We start from the raw sequence: 20,395 nt of genomic DNA, 5'->3' as shown, positions 1-20,395 counted from the left end.
AACGTGAAAACACTGACGTGTACTGAACTAAAGGACGGGCTGTCGGGGTGAATGGGGTTATTTAAAATGGTTTGCTGTCACCAAGGCAAGAACAGATACTGTCTGGTTGTCGTAATTTCATCAGGTTCCTCCCTATAATCCACGCCGAAGGAAATGGGACCGATCCCAACCTCCACCCATTGATATTTACGGTCCAGAACTGTTGCCTGTAGCGACCACAGCCACCCCCACACGGCCCACGACCGAACAGCACAGGCACAGGCACCAGAGCGCCCTGTGCAGGCGCCTTCACAGCCCACGGGACGGATGGCGAGGGACCGGCCGGCTGTGCCAACAGCCCGTGGTGTGGCCCGGTGACCGGGGGCTACACCCTTCAAGAACAGAGAGCAGGAGGGATGAGGTGATCACGCTGTGTCCCTCGAGTTCCACATAAACACGTCGGAGTCTCCAGGAGGAGAGCGGTGGGCAAAGCAGCATGTCCGCCCCTTCCCCCCGGAACACACGTGCGCAGGAGCACGGCTTATCGTGCGACAGGCTGTGATTATTCTTTTCAAGTTTTCTTCACTTCCTCTTGAGAACACGCGCTTCCTGTCCAAGGTGAGGGTCCCTGCGGGAGTCACCAGGCTGGGCTCCCGCGTGCCCGTCTCCGTGGGGGTTTCCCGAGGCCACGCTTGGGGTGACGGCACCAGAGTGACCTCGGATGCAGCGCCTGGATGTTCATCTTCTGAGATGTTTGTCATCGAAGGAGAGAAAACACTTTTCTAGAGCAACACAGAACTCGCGTGAAAAGTCGTATTTCACAGACGCCACTGTCATCGAGGGAGGACACGTTATCCTCTTTGTAATGCACGTAAAGGCAAGGAAGACGGGCTGTGCACTGGTCAGGTTTATGTTAACAGGGAGCTCATGCTACATCCACCAAGAAGAGAGAGAGACATGTCACCGCTGGGGGAAGAAAGCATTTGGCCGAACAAGGAGGTCCCACCTCACACCTGTCAGAACGGCTACCATCAACATATCAGCAAACGACAAGCGCTGGCGAGGATGCGGAGAAAAGGGAGCCCTCGTGCACGGCTGGTGTGAGTGCTGACGGGGGCAGCCACTGCGGAGAACAGTATGGAGTTTTCCTCAAAACTGCCATTTGACCCAGTGATCCCACTTCTAGGAATATACTCCAAGAAATCAGAAACACCCATCAGAAAGGATATATGCACCCCTGTGTTCATACAGCACAATTACAATAGCTAAGGTTTGGAAACAGCCCAAGTGCCCATCAGTAGATAATTTAAATAATGTATTTGGCCAAAACAAATAACTGAAGTATTTATAGTAAGTTTTTCTGCCCAACAGCTGGCTAAAGGCATTCAGCCAATCCCACGGGCTGTTCGAGCCCTTAGCGTCCGAGGGGAGGCGGGTCCGTACCTGGGACTGGGCGTTGATGTTGGCGCCTTCCTTGACCAGCACCTTGACGACCTCCGCCTGTCCCGCCAGCGAGGCGATGTGGAGAGCCGTGTTCCCCTTCTGTTTCGAAGAAACAGACAGAAAACGTTACCGCGTCCGCCCGCCGGTGGCAGAAATGGGAGTGCGACGGGCTGCTCCCTGCTGCCGCCGTCCCTGGTGGTCAGACCTGAACCCTCACCCTGTGGCCGACCTCGGGGGGGGGGGGGGGGGTCGTCTCCCTTCTGTCCTCAGCCCCGGGGGGTGGGCAGGGGGGAGAGGTGGGCAGACGGGTGCTGATTGGACCGCACAGGGTTCCATGAGGCTCGCGCCCCCTGGCTAAGTGAGGACCTTCACGGGAGAGCTGGTTCTGGACCTAAAACGCTACGGCTGCATCGAGGGCCAAAGGGAGCCTTTATTTTAAAACGTCAATGAAGGGCGGGAAGGAGGAAACTGATGACAAACATAAGCAGCCGAGGAGGGGTTGGTTTAAGGAAACGTCACATCGACGTGGCAGCTCAGGAGAAGGGACCTTCAGCATGACAGTCCCTAAAGGTCGGTTTAGCATGTATTTGATGTGGACAAGGGGAAGGCTCATAAAAATGCCAATTTTCTCTTTGTGTCCAAAGTAAGCAAGTGATGGCCTGCACTCTAGGCCCTAAAGTGGAACTACATCTCGACTCCTTTGGATTCGCCAGGGAGTCTTTTGTCTTTAAGTTTCCGCTGGAATTCCATACACCAGGCTGTGAGCTGGGCCCCTCTGCATTTTGGCACAAACGCATGAGGCGTCGACAGTCCAAACGAACTCCCCAGATGGAGGCCTGAGTGCCTAGTCCTGACCTTGGCCCTCCCACGGCCCTATCCCCACACAGCTCGCCCTGTCTCCGACCCTAACACTCCACGTCTCCTCCCCCTCCCCCTTCCCTAACCCTTCCCTAACCCTTTCCCTCCCCGATTCCTACCCTAACCCTCCTCCTACCATAACCCTCCCCCAAACCTCTCTCTGCATCTCCCAAAACACCGTGCTCACACTCCAGCCGAGCAGCAGGCTTGAATCTCACTGGCTACTGTTTTCTGCCAAATTAAAATTCCACCTTCTAAGGACAAAGACGGGTCACCACTGGTGCCTTTTTTTAAAATCCCTGTTGTTTCTGAAATGCTCCCCGGTGGCCAGGCTCACACATGTCCCTGCGGAGGCAGCACCACAAGGAGGCACATCCCTCGTCCCAGCCTCTGCGCACGTCCATCCTTAAACCTCGGCCACTCTCCTTACACACCCGGGGCAAGGCCTCATGTTACCGTAACAACTCAGTCCATGACCCCCCAGCTCCCTCCCATCAGCCATAAAGGATTCTGCACCCTCTCTCACCAGTTAGATGGACACATTAAAACACAACAATGTCATGAAAACTGCTTGTTCTTTCCACTGAGATGCTGACCACATCAATTTACCCTGTAAATGAGTTAACCTCAGGGAAGCAGGTGCTCCTGTTTCTACAGACAATTATGTGCATCTGTCTCTGGGGCCAAGGAGAAAGCCGAACTAGTGGGAACCAGGCCTGCAGGATTCAGCGACAGGCCTGGCACCTCCCCAAATGCCATCACCCACACTCGGCCGAGCTGCCCGGGAAGGGGTTCCATGGCAGCGCGGCCTTTAAGAACCCTGGGGTCCCAGCGGCCCTGGGGTGTGCGCCAGGGGAAGGGCCGGTGTCCCACCGCTCCCCGCGCAGGGCGCCTCGCCTACCTTGGTGGCGGAGTCCACAGCCGACCCTCTGCCCAGCAGCTCCTGCACCAGCCCCACGTGGCCCTCCTTGGCCGCCAGGTGGAGGGCGTTGAGTCCATTCTGCAAGAGAAGAGATGGCCTCAGGGTGGGCAAGGGTGCACGGGGGCACATGATCCCTGGCCCAGGGTCGCTCTTTCTGAGCATCAGCTCAAAGCTGCTAAGTTCAGAGACCGTGTTCCGGTTGTTTGATCTAGAGGCAAAAAGGTAAATGCATAGTCATTAGAAAGGGGGATTTGGCAACAGCACGAAAACAACCTTTTCTTTAAAAAAAAAAACACACAAAAAACTAAGACATCCAAATCCTTTCACACTGAGAGAGAAAGAGAGAGAGGAGAGAGAGAGAGAGAGAGAGAGAGAGAGAGAGAGAGAGAGAGTGGGAGGGAGGAGAGGAGAGAGCAGCTCCGTGTCACTCCTAGTGCCAACCAGACACGAAGCGTCAGCCCTGGGCAGCTTTACATAAACCTGGCTTTGCAGCACCTGGGGGAGAAATGTCCTTTTCATAGAACGCGACGGAAAAGCTAAAGGACCGTTTCGACGTTCACACAGCCTTGCAAAGCCCATCCTGTTCTTACAGGACCCTGAGCCTGTCCTCTGTCGCTGACTGGCCTGGCATTCCGTTTCAACTTAAATGCATGTTATAGTTTCTGATTGCACTGTGATGTCTGGCTCCCTCTCCCCAGATTCCTAAAGACTCCGTGACTCGTCACAGCACGGGGGACGCACGGACGACACCAACGAGTCAGAGGAGTCAGACGTCTGCCCGCTGTCTTCATGCGCACAGAGAGCCAGGCACCGGGACAAGTTGCTTTGGGGCAATTCCCTGTTTGCGGTTGTTGCACGGCTCACACGGAATGGTTTTCTGCCGGAAGCCAATTCCAGCGTGACAGCAGGGCTGCATCTGGGAATGGCTGATGGCATGTCCCCAAACCTGAATAGGATGCATTAAATTGATTGCTGGCTGCCAGACAGCTCAGGGCATCTTAATCTACATGTTATTGCCTCCTACTGGCCAAACACCTGAACAGCCGTAGGCTAATTCCCCCATTCTGACAATGGACTCTGTATAGGAAACCCTGACCCTTTGATGTGTTTATCTCTGCCTCGCCTCAGGACAAATTGTGTTAATAAAAAGCATGGAGTCCTGGGATGAGGAGATCTTAGTTACCTTTAAACTAGGCTCCTCTGATCCCCAAATGCCTTTCAAAATTATATTTCGTTTCTGGACTCCTATTTAATCTATGCATAGCCTTTCTCCAGATTCCAGAACCCTTCTAAATGCCAGAACAAGAACCCCGGCAGCTTTCTCCTGGCTTTGTATTTGGCTCAAAAACTAAGTGATTTGTTTGTCTTCTTTGCCTAACACGGTGCTCTAACTCAGAGGAGCTGATACGGTTGCACTAACGCTTACTCGGGTCGTAAACAGGAGCCCAGCCCTGGGATTGGCTCCTGGAGGTTAATGTAATACAACAGTATGAACCCGAGTCCTTAGAAACAACCGGCAAATATTCACTGAGCTCTTAGGTGAGCAAGTACCACCTGGTCCTTAAACGCCCGGCAGGCCCCTGGCCCCTGACGGACACTTGTCTGCGGGAGCTTTAGGCCTCCAGCTGCTCTGCTCCATAAACCCTACCTGCCCAGCGCAGGGTCCGCCAGTCTGTCTTGCGCATTTGAGAAAAGCGCAACTACCTCACAGAACTGCCTTCAATCTGCTTATGTAAATATCGGGAGGAGACGGTTGAAATACAGGCGTTTCTGGAAAACACCAGGAGATGCAGAGCAAATCCACACCAAACAGTAACAGGAGAGTGAAGCTCGGGCCCTGACCCCACCCTCCCTCTCTCTGGGCCCCCAACCGGCGAGGTCTCTCGGGAGCCACGCCCACAGGTAGATGCAGGTCGTTATGAAACGCTGTCGGCAGCGTCACTGCGCCATCGGCATCTGTGACATTGGCAAGGACTCAGCTACACGATGGAGGGAAAAAGCCAACGCAAACCACAAACAACCTGTGGGCACAGCCAAGTCCAGATCCTGCCTGGACACCTTCTCTCTTGCCCCATCACCCCTCCATCCTCTCTCAGCTGATGCCCTTGACTCAGATTCCACTGACAAAGCAGAGCAACTGTATGAACCTGCAGCGCCCACCAGCGTGTCCCCTCACTGCCCGCCCTCACCCACAGGTCCGCCTTTCCTGGACCCGCCGCTTCCCAGCAGAGCCCAGCTCCCACGGGCGCACAGGGAACGGGCAGGATGGGGGCTGGCCCTCAGGTGGGGGCAGGAGGGACTGGGGTGCATGAGAGGAACTCGTTGGTGCATTTTAGTGACGTGCTAAGCCGGTCAGGATCCACGTGAAAATGCGGCGTTACTGCGAGGATCGTCACCTGCTAACACGCTGAACGCCCGCTCCGCTGGGCACTTGGCAGAATCTAATGTAATCCCGCAGAACCCCTGACCTCAGTGTTGCACTTCCTACCACCAAGCACACCGTGTCCAGAGGAGCCGGCTTCCTGGAGCACACGGGAGGAGCCAGCTGCCCGGGCACACAGCTGGGGAGGGACAAGGTCGGGACCTGGACTCCAGACATGCCCTGAGCTCCAGGTCACGGCTGTGAGCAAGTGGTCAAGCCACTGCAGGCGCCCCTCCTATTCAGGGGGATCCGTGCTCCTGGGAAATGGTGCGTGGGCCTGGCCGTCCGTCTCTGAGACAGAAAAGCAGGGCCTGACCGACCGTTCTGCCCCTGCATAGCCGCAGGGCAAGGTCAGGCCGGGAACCAGGACACCTGGAGGACTGCGAGCCTTTCGTGTCAGACCCAGGACAGGTCCATGCGATGAGAGATGCCTCTACGCGGAGTCACTGCGGACCCAGTACGTCCTCCCACAGGGAACACTGTCTACGTATTAGACGGACGGGCGTGAGGGGCTGTGGTGACCTGTCACTGGTTTGCTATCAACTTGCAGCCAACTGTCTATGAGAAGGGTACAGAGTCTGTCTTTCACATCTGGACGCTAACCTCGCTGTGACACCCTTAGATTAGGAACGACCACTGAATCCCTAAGAGAAGGACATGTATACATGAGACTCAGAAACCGAGCAAATGCAAACATTCATTCTCTTTTCTGAAAGAAATCCTATATAATAAAGAGGTAATATGCAAACTGACTGTCACACCCTCATGGGGGCAACCAGGCCAGCAGGGGAGGGCAGTGGGGGCGATCGGGCCAGCAGGGGAGTGGTTAGGGAGTGATCAGACTGGCAGGCAGAAGCGGTTAGGGGCAATCAGGCAGGCAGGCAGGCAAGAGGTTGGGAGCCAGCATCCCTGGATTGTGAGAGGGATGTCCATCTGTGGGATCAGGCCTAAACTGGCAGTTGGACATCCCCCAAAGGGTCCTAGATTGGAGAGGGTGCAGGCTGGGCTAAGGGACACCCCCCCGCCCCAGGGCACGAATTTCATGCACTGGGCCTCTAGTGAGCTAATAAGACACATAAGTTACTAGTTTAATCTTTTCAGGAAAATAACACTTAGCAGATTTGTAACCATTTGGGAAAGAGAAATGAAAACGTGAAGTTTTTTGTTCAGCGGTATCATCTTGCGCCAAATGTATGCATTTTCCCCACAAACCTTAAGCGATTCGAAACCAAATGGTAATTTTGGATTCACTTTCAAAATTCTCAGAGTCGCTATGAGGCAATTTTATAAAGAAAAACATGTTCGCCCACATTTCAGTCTAGGAACCTCGGCACGCCCACGCAGGCGCATTCTGGGGGAGCTGGTGCGCCGCCCCCCTTCACTGAGAAACACTGCGTGGGTACAGGGCGACCCGGGCGTGTGCATGGCGTCACGTGCCCCACAATCTCGGGCTCACCAGCACAACAGGGCGCCTTTCCTTCTCCTCCACATGCCCAGTGAGCTCTGAGTCTGCACCTGGTTAAACGTAGCCATCCTTTCACCGAGAGCTGTCTCATTGCTTTTCGGGAAATATTTCCTGTTCGGTCATGGACTGGGGGCTGGAGCAGTCCCGATGGGGGCGCTCTCTGGCCTAAAAGTCCCTTCAGCCACCCAGCACGCTCATCTAAGGGGGAATCGAGTTCGTTTTAGATGAGCAATGGGAGGTTAAACATGAGACTGGAGCACCCGGCCGGTGTGGCTCAGTGGTTGAGCGTCAACCTATGAACCAGGAGGTCAGGGTTCGATTCCCAGTCGGGGCACATGCCCGGGTTGCGGGCTCGATCCCCAGTGCGGGGCGTGCGGGAGGCAGCCGATCCATGACTCTCTCCCATCATGGATGTTCCTCTCTCTCCCCCTCTCCCTTCCTCTCTGAAATCAGTAGAAAAATACATGAAAACATGAGGTTGGGGCCTGAACATAGAGGAGGCGCCCGCTGTACACTTTGAAGGGCAGAGCATCTCGGGGACGTGTTCTCCCGCGGGAGGAAGCGTGGGCAGGGGAGCGGACAGGGCCGTGACCCCGGGGACAGCTCACGCTCACGGGCTGGGAGTCTGCGCTGTAACCCCGGGCGGATGCCGCCCGCCCCGCGTTGGTCTCTGCAGAAAGGTCACGTGCGAAGCCCTCGGCAGACAGTGCTACACGGCAGCGAATTCGCCAACGTGAGTCACTCGGTTCCCTGCTCCTCCCTTAAGGTTCGTTCCTGCACAGCGACAAGCAAGGACCACGCCCGGCTGACACGTTCACTTCTCACCTAAACGCAGGTTGCGGGGGCGGCAGCCTCCTGTTGTGTGTGGAGGCCCATTTTCGCTTGTTGGTTCTTGATGAGTCATGAACAGTAACGGCCATGACATGCATCCCACAGGAAGTCCTTTTTCACGTTTCATACCTAATCTACACTGCACCCGGGAGGGGAGGTGGAACGTATTCCTATTATCTTGTGCTGGAGGTTGAAAGGTCACTCTCTGGGCCCTGGTTGGTGTGGCTCAGTGGGTAGAGCGTCGGCCTGCAGACTGAAGGGTCCCGGGTTCGATTCCAGTCAAGGGCACGTGCCCAGGTTGTAGGCCAATCCCCAGTAGGGGACGTGCAGGAGGCAGCTAATCAATGATTCTCTCTCATCATGGATGTTTCTCTCTCCCTCTCCCTTCCTCTCTGAAATCAATAAAAATATGTATTTTTTTTTTTTAAAAAAGGTCACTTTCTGGGTTGCAATGACTCCGTGAAAGTGGAGAAAGAGCTTGGACTGGAGCCTCCGGTCTCCGTTGCGTGTGGTTGCATGATGTCATGCTACCTTCTCACACACACGTGCGTGTTCTCTCCTGGAACACGCTGACGACTGTGGCCACGGCAAGGACATTGTGTCAGGCCCCTCACAACCTCTGAGGACTCAGGACGCTGTTGGTCATAAAGCAAACTGAGTCTTTTCTGCTGAGAAATTGGTTTTTTTCTAAAAACACCCTGAGATCTTTCCTACGATTATACTTTGGGGTGAAGGGGACTCGGTGTGACTGAGGTGAACTTTAACTTCCCTGGGTTCCTGTTGGCGTTTTTAGAATAATTTTTACCTAAAAGAACTGATGGCTTCATTGTCTACTCTCTAGCAAACTGAGACAGTTAATGAATTAACATTAAAACTGGGGGGATGTTTTTAATCTACTTTTAAAAAATCCAAGGTAACGTGTGAAAATTCTAAACTCTCTCATTCTCAATCCCCCAGGCATTTGTGGAAGTAGTTCATACGCCCACAGGGGACTCGGATATTCTTTCTCTATTAAGTAACCAATTAGTACCCAAAGTTTAAATTATTTGTTCAAACGGACCCTGAAAACACAGCCAATAAGATTCGTGGTGGGAAGTCACATGATTAAGAGGTAAAGACACAGGACATGATCTTATGTTTGGGACAAAGGACGTGGGCCGGTTCCGGGCCAGTGCTGAGCGGGTGAGATCCAGGGTCTGGCCTTACCCACGTGGGAACCAAAGCGCAGCTGCTTCCACGGGTCTCCTGCCAGAGACCACGGACGTGGCGGCTCCCCGCCAGCCAGCAGCTGAGGCCGAACGTCCCCCGGGGCTCTCGCCAGCTCCCTGCCCCCTCGGCCCCACGGGAGTGACCCCAGGACCAGTGACGGGGCCTGTGTGTGCCACGGGGTAAGTCAGAGAAGACTGCCTCCAGTTCACTTAGAATCAGCCAGGACTGTCCCTCCCCAGCAGCTCTGCCAAGTGTGTGCACACATGCTCACACATACACATAGAGACACACACACACATATACACAGGCACACACACATCACACATGCTCACACATACACATAGAGACACATACACGCATATATACACAGGCACACACACATCACACATGCTCACACATACACACAGAGGCACACACACACATACACAGGCACACACACATCACACATGCTCCCACGTACACAGAGACACATACACGCATATATACACAGGCACACACACATTACACATGCTCACACGTACACACAGAGGCACATACGCGCATATACACAGGCACACACACACATCACACATGCTCACACATACACACAGAGGCACACACACATATACACAGGCACACACATCACACATGCTCACATGTACACATAGAGACACATACACGCATATACACAGGCACACACACATCACACATGCTCACACATACACATAGAGACACATACACGCATATACACAGGCACACACACATCACACATGCCCACATATACACACAGAGGCACACACATATATACACAGGCACACATACATCACACATGCTCACACATACACAGAGACACATACACACATATATACACAGGCACACACACATCACACATGCTCACACATACACATAGAGACACATACACACATATACACAGGCACACACATCACACATGCTCACACGTACACATAGAGACACACACACGCATATACACAGGCACACACAGAGGCACACATATATATACACACAGGCACACACAGAGGCACACACACATATATACACAGGCACACACAGAGGCACACACATATATATAGAGATACACACATATACATAGGCACGCACGTGCACACATCACACACATCACACAGGCACACACACGCTCACACGTACATAGACACACATATACACGCACACACACATAACAGGCACACACACATTACACACATCATACACACAGAGATACACATATACATAGGCACACACGTGCACACATCACACACATCACATAGGCACACACACACATACACACAGAGACACACACATGCACACACATGCACACACGCACATGCATACATCACACATAGGTACCCGCATGCACATGCACACACAGAGGCACACACATATACACAGGCACACACAGGCGTGCATACGCATACACACATGCACACACATGCACGTGCCAGCGTGCCACCCAGGCTCAGGCACCCACCGAGCACTGGAGCGCACCAGACCCCTAACTTCCCGGCAGGAGAGCCTCTGTCTACGTCAGCACAGAACCCTCCGTCCCTGCAGCCCAACAACGTCCCAAACGGAGACTCTGTCTAAAGCCCCGTCGAGGGCACGTGACGGACAGATTTCAGACACGTCATTTCAGCCAGTGGTTTCAGCCTCTCCCGCTCTAACCCACGTTCTGAAACAAATCGGGGGGAGGGACTTTCTTATGTTATCCTCTTACTTCTCTGTCCCCGTCTGCATTGCAGCAGCGTGACCGGGCGTGCCAGGCCTGCAGCCGAGGAGAAAAGCCGCCGGGCCTGGGGACTGACTGATCGGGCCACAGACAGACTGACTGCCGACGGCCACTCCCGACCTCCTATCCCCGCAGCCTCGGCCCTAGACACGTGCGTCTGAGGCCGCAGACGTCGGCTGGGGGGAGGGGGACGGCCTGCGCAGGCCTGGGTCCCCCCAGGAAACTCAGTCCACGGCGTGTCCCGGGCCCGCTCCCCCGAGCGCCTACCTGGTTGCAGGTGTTGATGTCCACGCCGCCCTTCAGGAACTCCAACACCTTGTCCAGGTTGCCCGCGCGGGCCGCGCGCAGGAAGCTGGCATTGCTGTCCGACTGCGGGAGAAGGAGAGGACCCTGGTGAGTCGCTGACCAGATCCACAACCAAAGGCCCCGCACGTGGAGGCCTCCCTGCCCGTGTCTCTGCCCCGTTCCCAGCGCGGAGCAGGGGCCCTGCGTGGGGCGGGACCTTCCCGGTATTCCTGGGGGTCCCCAGTATTCCTGGGGGTCCCCGATATTCCTGGAATACCACGATTCAGCGTGTTCCCAGCCTCGGAGCATCAGAGGCAAGTCACCCGGACGCCACCTGTGAGCTGTGGGTTCATGGGCGTGTGTGACATGGTCGCACCCGGGGCTCATGTGGTTGCGTCCAGGGCTCACGCATTCGCGCCAATCACGGCACCTGCTGAGCAGAGGCCTTGGCCGCCGCCCGCGCACCGGAGAGGCAACCTGCGGAGACAGACGCTCCCGGCCGCCTTCCCGGGGTGGGAGGTCAGCGCCCGCCCCCTCACCCAGTCAGGTGTCTCTGCGCGGACATTCAGGTCCGATGGGATCCAGGAACCAGGCCCAGGCCGCTCCGTGGCCTCTACAAACTCAAGGACACAAACAGGCAGAGATGGGGAGCACCTGCCCCCCGGGGGGAGGACTCCCAGGCGACCCCGCTGTGCAGGGTGAGGGGGCCGATGTCTGAGGGGCTCCCGGCCTTCCAGGAGCACCCGAGGGGCCCCTCAGAGCCTCCTCCAGGCCGGGGTGGCATCCAGGGCTGCTTTTGCTGTTGCAAATCACAAGTTTTCCAACTGCTTTTCTCTGTTCTGAGTCAAATGTCTACCAAGTAGAAGCAGCTCTCGGTGCCGCCAGCCGAGGGCTCTTCCCCAGAATGTCCCTCCCAGTGTCCCAGGGGCCGGGCCCAGAGCACACGCAGCCGCTGAGCCCCGTACAGGCCTCCCCGTCGGCCAGATTCTTCTAGAACCCGCTGAGAGACTCAGTTTCCCCAAAGCGAGGAAACGCACTATAAACGCACGTCGCAAGTGCCGAGGCGAGCAGACGGTCCCAGAACACAGATCCCACAACAAGACAGAAGTGAGGCTGCAGGACGTAGGCCTCGGTGGTGACAGCCTGCAGGACACAGGCGCCCGCCGCCCACACGGTCAGTCTGATTACAGCTCTGAGGGGCTCGGGGTGACTCCTTGGGCTGCCGGCCTCCAGCCAGAGAGGGGAGGACCCAGGGCAGTGGCGACACACAGCGGCCTCCCCGCGTGCTTCCCGCTGACGCACAGGAGGAAGTTCCAAGCTACGCGTCCGGAGGGAACGTGCTTTCACAGGAGACGCCGTCTCCCGCCTCCCCGGGCGGTGCCCACAGGAAGTGCCGGATAGGGAAACTGAGGCTTCGGAGAGTCACAGACACACGTCCCCCGGCCACCCCTGCTGCGCTGCCCGGCGTCCCCGCCCAGGGGCCCTGCTGCCCAGGGCGCTGACTGCGACGGGGTCTCACGCGAGCCCACAGGTCCAGTCGCCACAGGCGGGGCATGGCACCGGCCCCCCACGGCCCCGAGGAAGAAAATTCCCTCTAAGTTCTTCCCGACCTAGTCCTGCCCGCGGTACCTGATGGCAGAAAAACAAAACACGTCCTATCACCCCGCAGGCAGACACGGGGTGTGTGTGTGTGTGTGTGTGTGTGTGTGTGTGTGTGCAGTCGGGGAGCCACGCCTCTCCCCACGGCGGCGCCCTCGAGGGCCCTGGGCAGGAATTAAATGGGGTGGGAAACTGTGGAGGGTTATTTGTTTGTGAATCTTCACCTGAAGATACTTTTTCCATTGATTTTTAGAGAGAGGAGGGAGGGCGGGATAGAGAGAAACACTGATGTGAGAGAGACACATAAGCTGGGTGCCTCCCGCACGCATCCTGCCCTGGGCCAGGGAACGAAAGGGCCGACACTCTAACCCAGTGATGGCGAAGCTGTGACACGCGTGTCAGAGGTGACACGTGAACTCATTGTTTTGGTTGACTTTTCTTTGTTAAATGGCATTTAAATATATAAAATAAATATCAAAATATAAGTCTGTTTTACTATGGTTGCAAAGATCAAAAATTTCTGTATGTGACAGGGCACCAGAGTTCAGATAGGGTTTTTCAAAATGCCGACACGCCGAGCTCAAAAGGTTTGCCGTCGCTGCTCTAACCGCTGAGCCACCGCCCAGGACCGAGGAGCCATTTTTTAAAAGAAATGATGATGCATCATAGGTACAGGGACGAGGGCGTGAAGCACACACCTCCTTCACAGGAAGCTGCTGAATGTCTTTTATTTCTGAAAAAACGCTCTCCTCCTCGTATAAACCTGGGGGGAACCAGACGCGACAACCAGCGGTTTTCAGGAAGGACGGCGGCGCACCCTTCCTACGCGCGTGTGTTTTGCTAGACGGGCCCCGTCGGGCTTCCCGCCCTCATCAGCCCAGCGAAGGCGCAAACCTAACCATCTCCCCCGAGTTTTCACCCGTCGCTTCTGCCGGGAGAGCCGGCTTCCTGTTTCTCCACGATGACGCGAGACGCTCCGACTCCGGGACTAAGGGCTGGACGTATTTACTGGGCGGTTGTTTCACTGGAACCCAGGAGCCGCCCAGTATCTCATTCATAACCGAGGTAGGAAAAGAGAAAAAAAAACAACCCAAACATTTAGAATAACTGAGACGTCAGCAACACTTAAACTTGATCGAAACCACTCTCCCAGCTCCCGGCCTCGACTCCGGCAGCTCCGGCAGCTCCGGACCCGTTCGTTCGCTCAGAGACACCAAGGCGACTCCACTTGGGGGACCACCGTCGTCCGTACGCTTCTCAGACGCGGGTTTCAAGGGAAGGCGCAAAGACGTGCCCTTCCCGTCGCAGGCCCCACACAAGCAGGGGGAGCCCGTGAGCTCCGGAAAGTCCAACCGTTCCAGGCTGGCGATCCGATCGCTGTAATAAGCAACCCCCCCCTCCCCCCCCCCGTTCCAGGGAGAAGCCTTTCACTGGGAACGAAGGCACAAGAACAGCAGCCGGTAGTTCCTGCGGCAAAAGGGGCCTCACGTTTCACCCGCTAGAAGCGCATTAAGTCCACAACAGCCTCGGGAAGTGGGTGAGCATGACAGCAGGTGCGTGTGGGGAGGAAGCCAGCTCACCCCGGGGAGGGGGAGGGGGAGCGGGAGGGGGAGGGGTCCTGGCTCCGTCACCCCTGTGACCGTGGACAAGCCGCTGGGCACGGTGGGGCTAAGCTCGTTGCACGGAGCAGAAGAAAGTTGATGAAAGCTACTGCGCAGCCCAAGTAAGTAGTTACGTTTGCTCAGAACGAGCTTCATTGACAGGAACCTGCCACCGGCCCAGCCTGTCGGATGCTGACTGCCTGTGGGATCATTACTCCTGTGCTCACAACATAGTCTCTCACGGAATCCCTCTAAACGGCCACGACTGCACTTCATTTTATTTTTAAATTTTTTAAAAATGTATTTTTATTGATTTCAGAGAATAAGGGAGAGGAAGAGAGAGAAATGTCAATGAGAGAGAATCATGGGTCGGCTGCCTCCTGCACGCCCCACACTGGGGATCCAGCCCGCAACCCGGGCCTGTGCCCTGACCGGGAATCGAACCCTGACCTCCTGGTTCCTAGGTCGACGCACAACCACTGAGCCACACCGGCCGGGCCACCGTTGCATTTTATGTACAACTTGCTATAAAGAATAATGACCCCAGGAAAATGTATGTTCCTTTATAACAGTGGTTCTCAACCTTCTGGCCCTTTAGATACAGTTCCTCATGTTGTGACCCAACCATAAAATTATTTTCGTTGCTACTTCATAACTGTAATGTTGCTGCTGTTATGAATCGTCATGTAAATATCTGATAAGCAGGATAGTCTTAGGCGACCCCAAGGGGTCTCGACCCACAGGTTGAGAACTGCTGCCTTATAGAGTAACATGTTTCACGCACATGCCACCCACAGCGGTCACGCATGTGCACCCGGAGTGGGGACATGTCTGTTCTGAGCAGAAGGTTACACTGAGAACGTCTTAGTCGCCAAGCGCTTGAAGCGGTTTGAGGAACGCCTTCTGCGCCGCTGCCCGTTTCCATCTCAGAGCTTCTGTTGGCACTGGGAGATCGTCACCTGCCGCCGGCAAAAGCCCCGACGTGGAGCCCCTGACGCACACACCGCAGCCGGCGGACTCTCCCGGACCCGCCCCGACAGGAGGGCTTCCCCCGTAGAGGCCAGTGCCGCGTGGACCCGAGGCTGAGGCTGCGGCCGGCCCACAGGACTGCACGCTGTGATGTCTGCCGCCCAGAGGCGGAGCTGCCCCGTGAGGCGGCTCCACTGCCCGCGCTGCGTCCCCACGGCTGGCCGTCTCGCTCATGGCGGGCTGGCAGTTAGGGTGCACTTTCTCCCCTCCCCCTGCCCTCCCCCGGGACCAGAACTGCACCTGCCTTCAGGGGGGCTGCCGGCTGCGACCTCCCCGTACAGGAGGGATCCCCAGACACTCAGCCCCTGGCCTAGCGTGGCCTCTCCGAGCCTCGTGGTTTCGCTCCGAAGTAAGTAACCTGCAGTGCGGCCACAGCCGGCTCCTGACGGATCACGGGTCACGGGTCACGGATCACGGACACACGTCCCCCTCCAGATAATGTGAAAATCGAGCTGTCTCAGGAAGGTCCTGGCCTCGCCCCACAGTAAGAAAACGGCAATAAGCCTCCGGAGCCATTTAAGGGACAGACCCCGACTCTGAATTACTCAAATCTGAACGTCAACTTCAACATGTGACTGCTCAGCGTTCCAGCCTCTTCATAAAGCAGTCTCATCACGATGGGACAGTACGTCAAGGCCTTTCCCTGGAGTGAGTCAAATATCAGACGTCTTCACGGCCCGGCCGGCGTGGCTCAGGGGCTGAGCATCGACCGAGGAGCCAGGTGGTCAGGGTTCGATTCCCAGTCAGGGCACAGGCCCGGGTTGTGGGCTCGATCCCCAGTCGGGGGTGTGCAGGAGGCAGCCGATCCATGATTCTCTCTCGTCATTGATGTTTCTGTCTCTCTCTCCCTCTCCCTTCCTCTCTGAAATAAAATACATATATTAAAAATAAAAAAGTATTGCCCTAACCAGTTTGGCTCAGGGGATAGAGCGTCGGCCTGCGGACTCAAGGGTCCCAGGTTCGATTCCAGTCAAGGGCATGTACCTTGGTTGCGGGCACGTCCCCAGTAGGGGGTGTGCAGGAGGCAGCTGATCGATGTTTCTCTCTCATCGATGTTTCTAACTCTCTATTCCTCTCCCTTCCTCTCTGTAAAAAAAATCAATAAAATGTTTAAGAAAAATAAATAAAATAAAAACGTATTTAGGGCTGAGGTGGGGGGTTCCAGTGAGCACGTGCCCAGAAAAGAAGAGAGAACCAGTATGATGCACAAATGGGCACAGAACCTGACAGCTAGCCGTGAGTCTGTGCACAGATCTGTCCACAGTCACACACAGGCTCAGCTTTGGAGAAGACGTCACCTTAAAGAGACGGCATCGCTGCTTGTCCCCGAACGTCACTTCCCAGGGAGAGCCGACCAGAAGGGACACCCGTGGTGCCCCCAGCGTGACCCAGCCGCGTCAGGCGGCCCGATCGCCGCGTCGCACCGGGTCACATCCTCCCAGGACGCGCCGGGATCTGACCAATGAGGTCCACTAGGACCTCTGACTCATCCTCCCTCTGCGTCTGCTCAGCACTTACCCTCGGCCCCAGCTCCGGGGCGTCCTCGCCGGGGCAGCCGTAGTAGTCGGGGGCTCTGTCTGCCTCCTGCGCGTGCCCCTGGGCCCTCACGCTCTTGCCCGAGTGGCACGAAGGGCAGAGAGCAGCATTGCCCATCTCCCAGCACAGCTCCGGGTCAGTGGGCCCGTCCCAGCCCCCCGCGCTCCGTCCCGGGCCCCGGGGCGGACAGTCCTCGCAGACGGCCCCTGGCTCCCCCGCCCCGCGGCCCTGCACACCCCTCCCCGGGTCTCCCCATGTGGCCAGCCCGGCTGGTGCCAGGAGGAGGGGGGCCCGGCAACTGCAGGCCGCTCAGCGCCCACCTCCAGCGCGGCCGCGGCTATTTTTACACCCACCCGGCCAGCTATGCGGCCGGGGCGGGGGGAGGGGTGTTGTTTTGCTTTCGCCCTGGGAGCCGCTGCTGTACACACGGACTCCAGTTCCGGCGGCGAGGCCGTCTCTAAGGAGAGCTTCGGCGTTGCCCGGTGAAGGCCCCATCGCCCTCTGCCCCCTCGCAGCGAACCCCAAGTCTGCCCGTGACCCCACAACCCCGCGACCCCGCTCCCCAGACAGTTCTCTCTGTGATCGCTGAGCCCAGAGGCGACCGCAGCCCCCTTTCCCGAGTGTGAGACGCACTGGGAACCACGGATGAGGTGCTCGTGTCACCCTGGCAGGGCCGTTTCCAACTTTATAAATTGTCCTGTTTCCGTCGGTCCTGACTGTGCTCATACATAGACTTTCCCCCCAAAAAAATCAATGGAAAGAATGTTCTCAGGTGAGGATTCACAAAAATTAAAATATTTTAAATCTTAAGGACAAATTGAAACGTTATTTGCAGGTTTGCAATGACCACCCTCTCAGCCTTAGAGACACGGTCACGACGTTTGGGGCGAATCTCCCCTAAAAGAACCGGCAGAGGTCGGTCAGGAGGACGGCCTGGCCCCGAAAGCCCCCGAGAGCCCGCAGCCCGGACACACACAGCTGTCCTTCCCCAGGAGCACCGACTTCCTTTCTTTTTTTATAGGAAAATGTTAACCATTATTTCATTTAGGTGAAGGGCACATGGAAATTCAGATTTTCTTTGTTTTTTTCATCTTTATTGTTGAAAGTATGACATAGGTCTCCTTTTTTCCCGTTAACTCCCCCCCCCCGCCGCCCCCACCCCAGGCCCTCACCGCCCCACTGTCTGTGCCCATGGGTCATGCATAGACGCACACCAGGTCTTTGGTTGATCTCTCCCCAACCCCTCCCTCCCCCGCCTTCCCTCTGAGGTTCCTGTCTGTTCCTGCTTCTGTGCCTCTGGTTCTACCTCTGATCATCAGTTTATTTGCTGGCTCATTAGATCCCACACAGGAGCGCGATCATGCGATGGTTGTCTTTCTTTCCGCTCGGAGAGTGAGCCGCCCACATTCCTGTCCCCGGGCTGCCCGGGACCCTCCAGGGGCGCTGCCCCCACCGCACGGTTCACGCCTGAACGAGACGGGCAGAGCGAGCCCGAGGGCACGCGCCCTGCCCCTGGAGTTGCAGGAATGTTCTGCTTCCCAACCGATTTTTAATCCAACGCAAGTGAGCTGGAAACCACCTCCGCGAGCAGCCTCCCAGCCCAGGCTCTCTGCCTGATCGGCCTGAGGCCGGGGTCAAACCCTCTCCAGCTGCCCACCCCGTGGCTCACAGAGTGGCCGCCATGCGGGCTTGTCACAGTGCCTGGGGGGTGGGCCTCCCGTGGACCTGACCGTGTATCAGCCAGGGGCCCGGTGAGCGAGGCCGGGCCGCACCCCTGCCCCACCCGTGCCCTGACCCGGGACCTTCAAGGTGCAGCGGCGCCCATTGTCCTCAGAAAGGCTCCAAGCCACCAGCGCTTGTCACTCAGAGAGCAGGCGTGTGCACGCGTGGCCACACGCTGAGGACGCTGGAACTCCGTGCGTGACCGAGAAGGTGAAATTCGAGGCCCCCTGACGTGCCGTGTTCGCGAAACCTTCCAAAGTCCCCCCACTTTTACCACCATCCCCTCACCTGCATCACCGCCTCCCACCTCCAGCACAAGCCAAAGCCAGGAGGACGGGAGCTGGGCCCGCCCTGCGCTGGGTCCTCGGGGAGCAGGTGCCGGGGGGCCCCAGGGCCGCAGGCTTGGGACCAGCCGCAGCCGAGTTCAGTTCGCGGCGTCACGCGCAGCGGTCATGGCAGCCTCCGCAGAAACGAGCGCTTAGGGAGGACGCACGTCTCGCTGGCGTGTAACCTGCGGGGGAGAGGAGGGACGCCCGGCTACCTGCTCCAGCCCGAGTTTGGTTCCACCGCTGTCCCCGTGTGGATGGCGCGGCCTGGATCAAATCTGGGCGTGTTGTTTTTTAAATAAAGGGGTTGGACCGGATACGGCGAGGCCCTTCCCGTCCTGAGGCGCTCTGTGAAGTAGGACCCATTAAGGTCGACCTACACCTACCACCCGGCGGAGACGGAGTGACCACCTAGTTAGTTATCGCAGGAAAGAAAGGCGCAGGTGCTGTGTCCTGACCTGCTCCAGGTGCTGGGAGCCGCGGGTGACGCTCCGGGGCCTCGGACCGAGAGGAGGGGACCGCAGGCCGGACGACACGTGTTGTCCACGGCCTCGGCCCGCGACCCGCCCCCATCTCACCGCTGGGCACCAGCCCTCGCCTCGGGCCGACCAGGAGGGGACGGCCGCACGCGCAGGCGGGCTTTCCTCTCCCTCAGCGACTTCAGTTCACGTGTCCTTGAAGGCAAGTCGTGTCCGATTAAAAATACTGAAAAAACTCTTTGGCCAGAAGTCTGTAAAATGGCAATTTGGAGAGAAAGTTTCCCTCAGAATCCCAGGATTCCTGTCTGCCTCTCACGGGCGGAGCTGGAGGGTTATTCAGGAAGATCCATCGTGGGTGGAGGAAGTGCGGAAGGGCATTTGAGTCTAAACTGTCACGTGCACGCCCGGCCGGCGTGGCTCCGTGGCTGAGCGTGGACCTAGGAACCAGGAGGTCACGGTTCGATTCCCGGTCAGGGCACCTGCCCGGGGTTTGGGCTCCATCTCCAGTCAGGGGCATGCAGGAGGAAGCTGATCCATGATTCTCCCTCATCATTGATGTTTCTATCTCTACTTCTCCCTTCCTCTCTGAAATCAATAAATTTAAAAAAACACAAAACAAATAAAACAAAATGTCGGTGTGAGCGTGACCCGCAGCCGACCCTCTGAGGGCGCGTGAAGGTCGTTGACAGGTGTCCGACGCCCGCTACCTCGGCTGAATTTAGAAACCTGCTTGGATTACAACCCTGCCCCCCAGGGCAGCCGTAATTCCAGACTGATGATTTGGGTGCAACGTATTTATCTGATCGATCTAATATTTCATTCCTCCTGTCCCGTGGGAAGGTCTCCAGCCCGGTCACATGAGAGCAAGGACACAGCCTGTGACTCTGAGAACCACGGACCCGAGGGAACGAAGCCGGACCTCCATCCTGGCGGCACGCGCTTCCCTGTGCGTGGTGCGTCCACGGC

General features: G+C 56.8%; 1 protein-coding gene across 38 annotated transcripts in view; it reads right to left on the bottom strand.

Annotated features, from left to right (window-relative positions):
* Positions 1–20,395, bottom strand: part of ANK2 (ankyrin 2) — a 209,661-nt gene that overhangs the window by 117,681 nt on the left and 71,585 nt on the right. For 28 of the 38 annotated variants that reach the window (XM_070416839.1, XM_070416850.1, XM_070416870.1 and 25 more), the window contains exons 2-4: positions 11,120–11,221; positions 3,182–3,280; positions 1,423–1,521 (exon numbers count right to left, since the gene is read on the bottom strand). In XM_070416839.1, coding sequence (XP_070272940.1) covers positions 1,423–1,521; positions 3,182–3,280; positions 11,120–11,221 — 300 coding nt within the window. Of the gene's footprint in view, positions 1–1,422; positions 1,522–3,181; positions 3,281–11,119; positions 11,222–16,884; positions 17,020–20,395 lie in introns of those variants that run through there. The other 10 variants (XM_070416833.1, XM_070416836.1, XM_070416851.1 and 7 more) reach the window with 1 other exon arrangement.

The sequence above is a fragment of the Myotis yumanensis genome, unplaced genomic scaffold (genome assembly GCF_028538775.1).
Source record: "Myotis yumanensis isolate MYYU_CA2020_CCGP unplaced genomic scaffold, mMyoYum1.0.hap1 SCAF_5, whole genome shotgun sequence".
NCBI classification, from domain to species: Eukaryota; Metazoa; Chordata; class Mammalia; order Chiroptera; family Vespertilionidae; genus Myotis; species Myotis yumanensis.
This window is presented reverse-complemented; position numbering and strand designations above follow the sequence as displayed.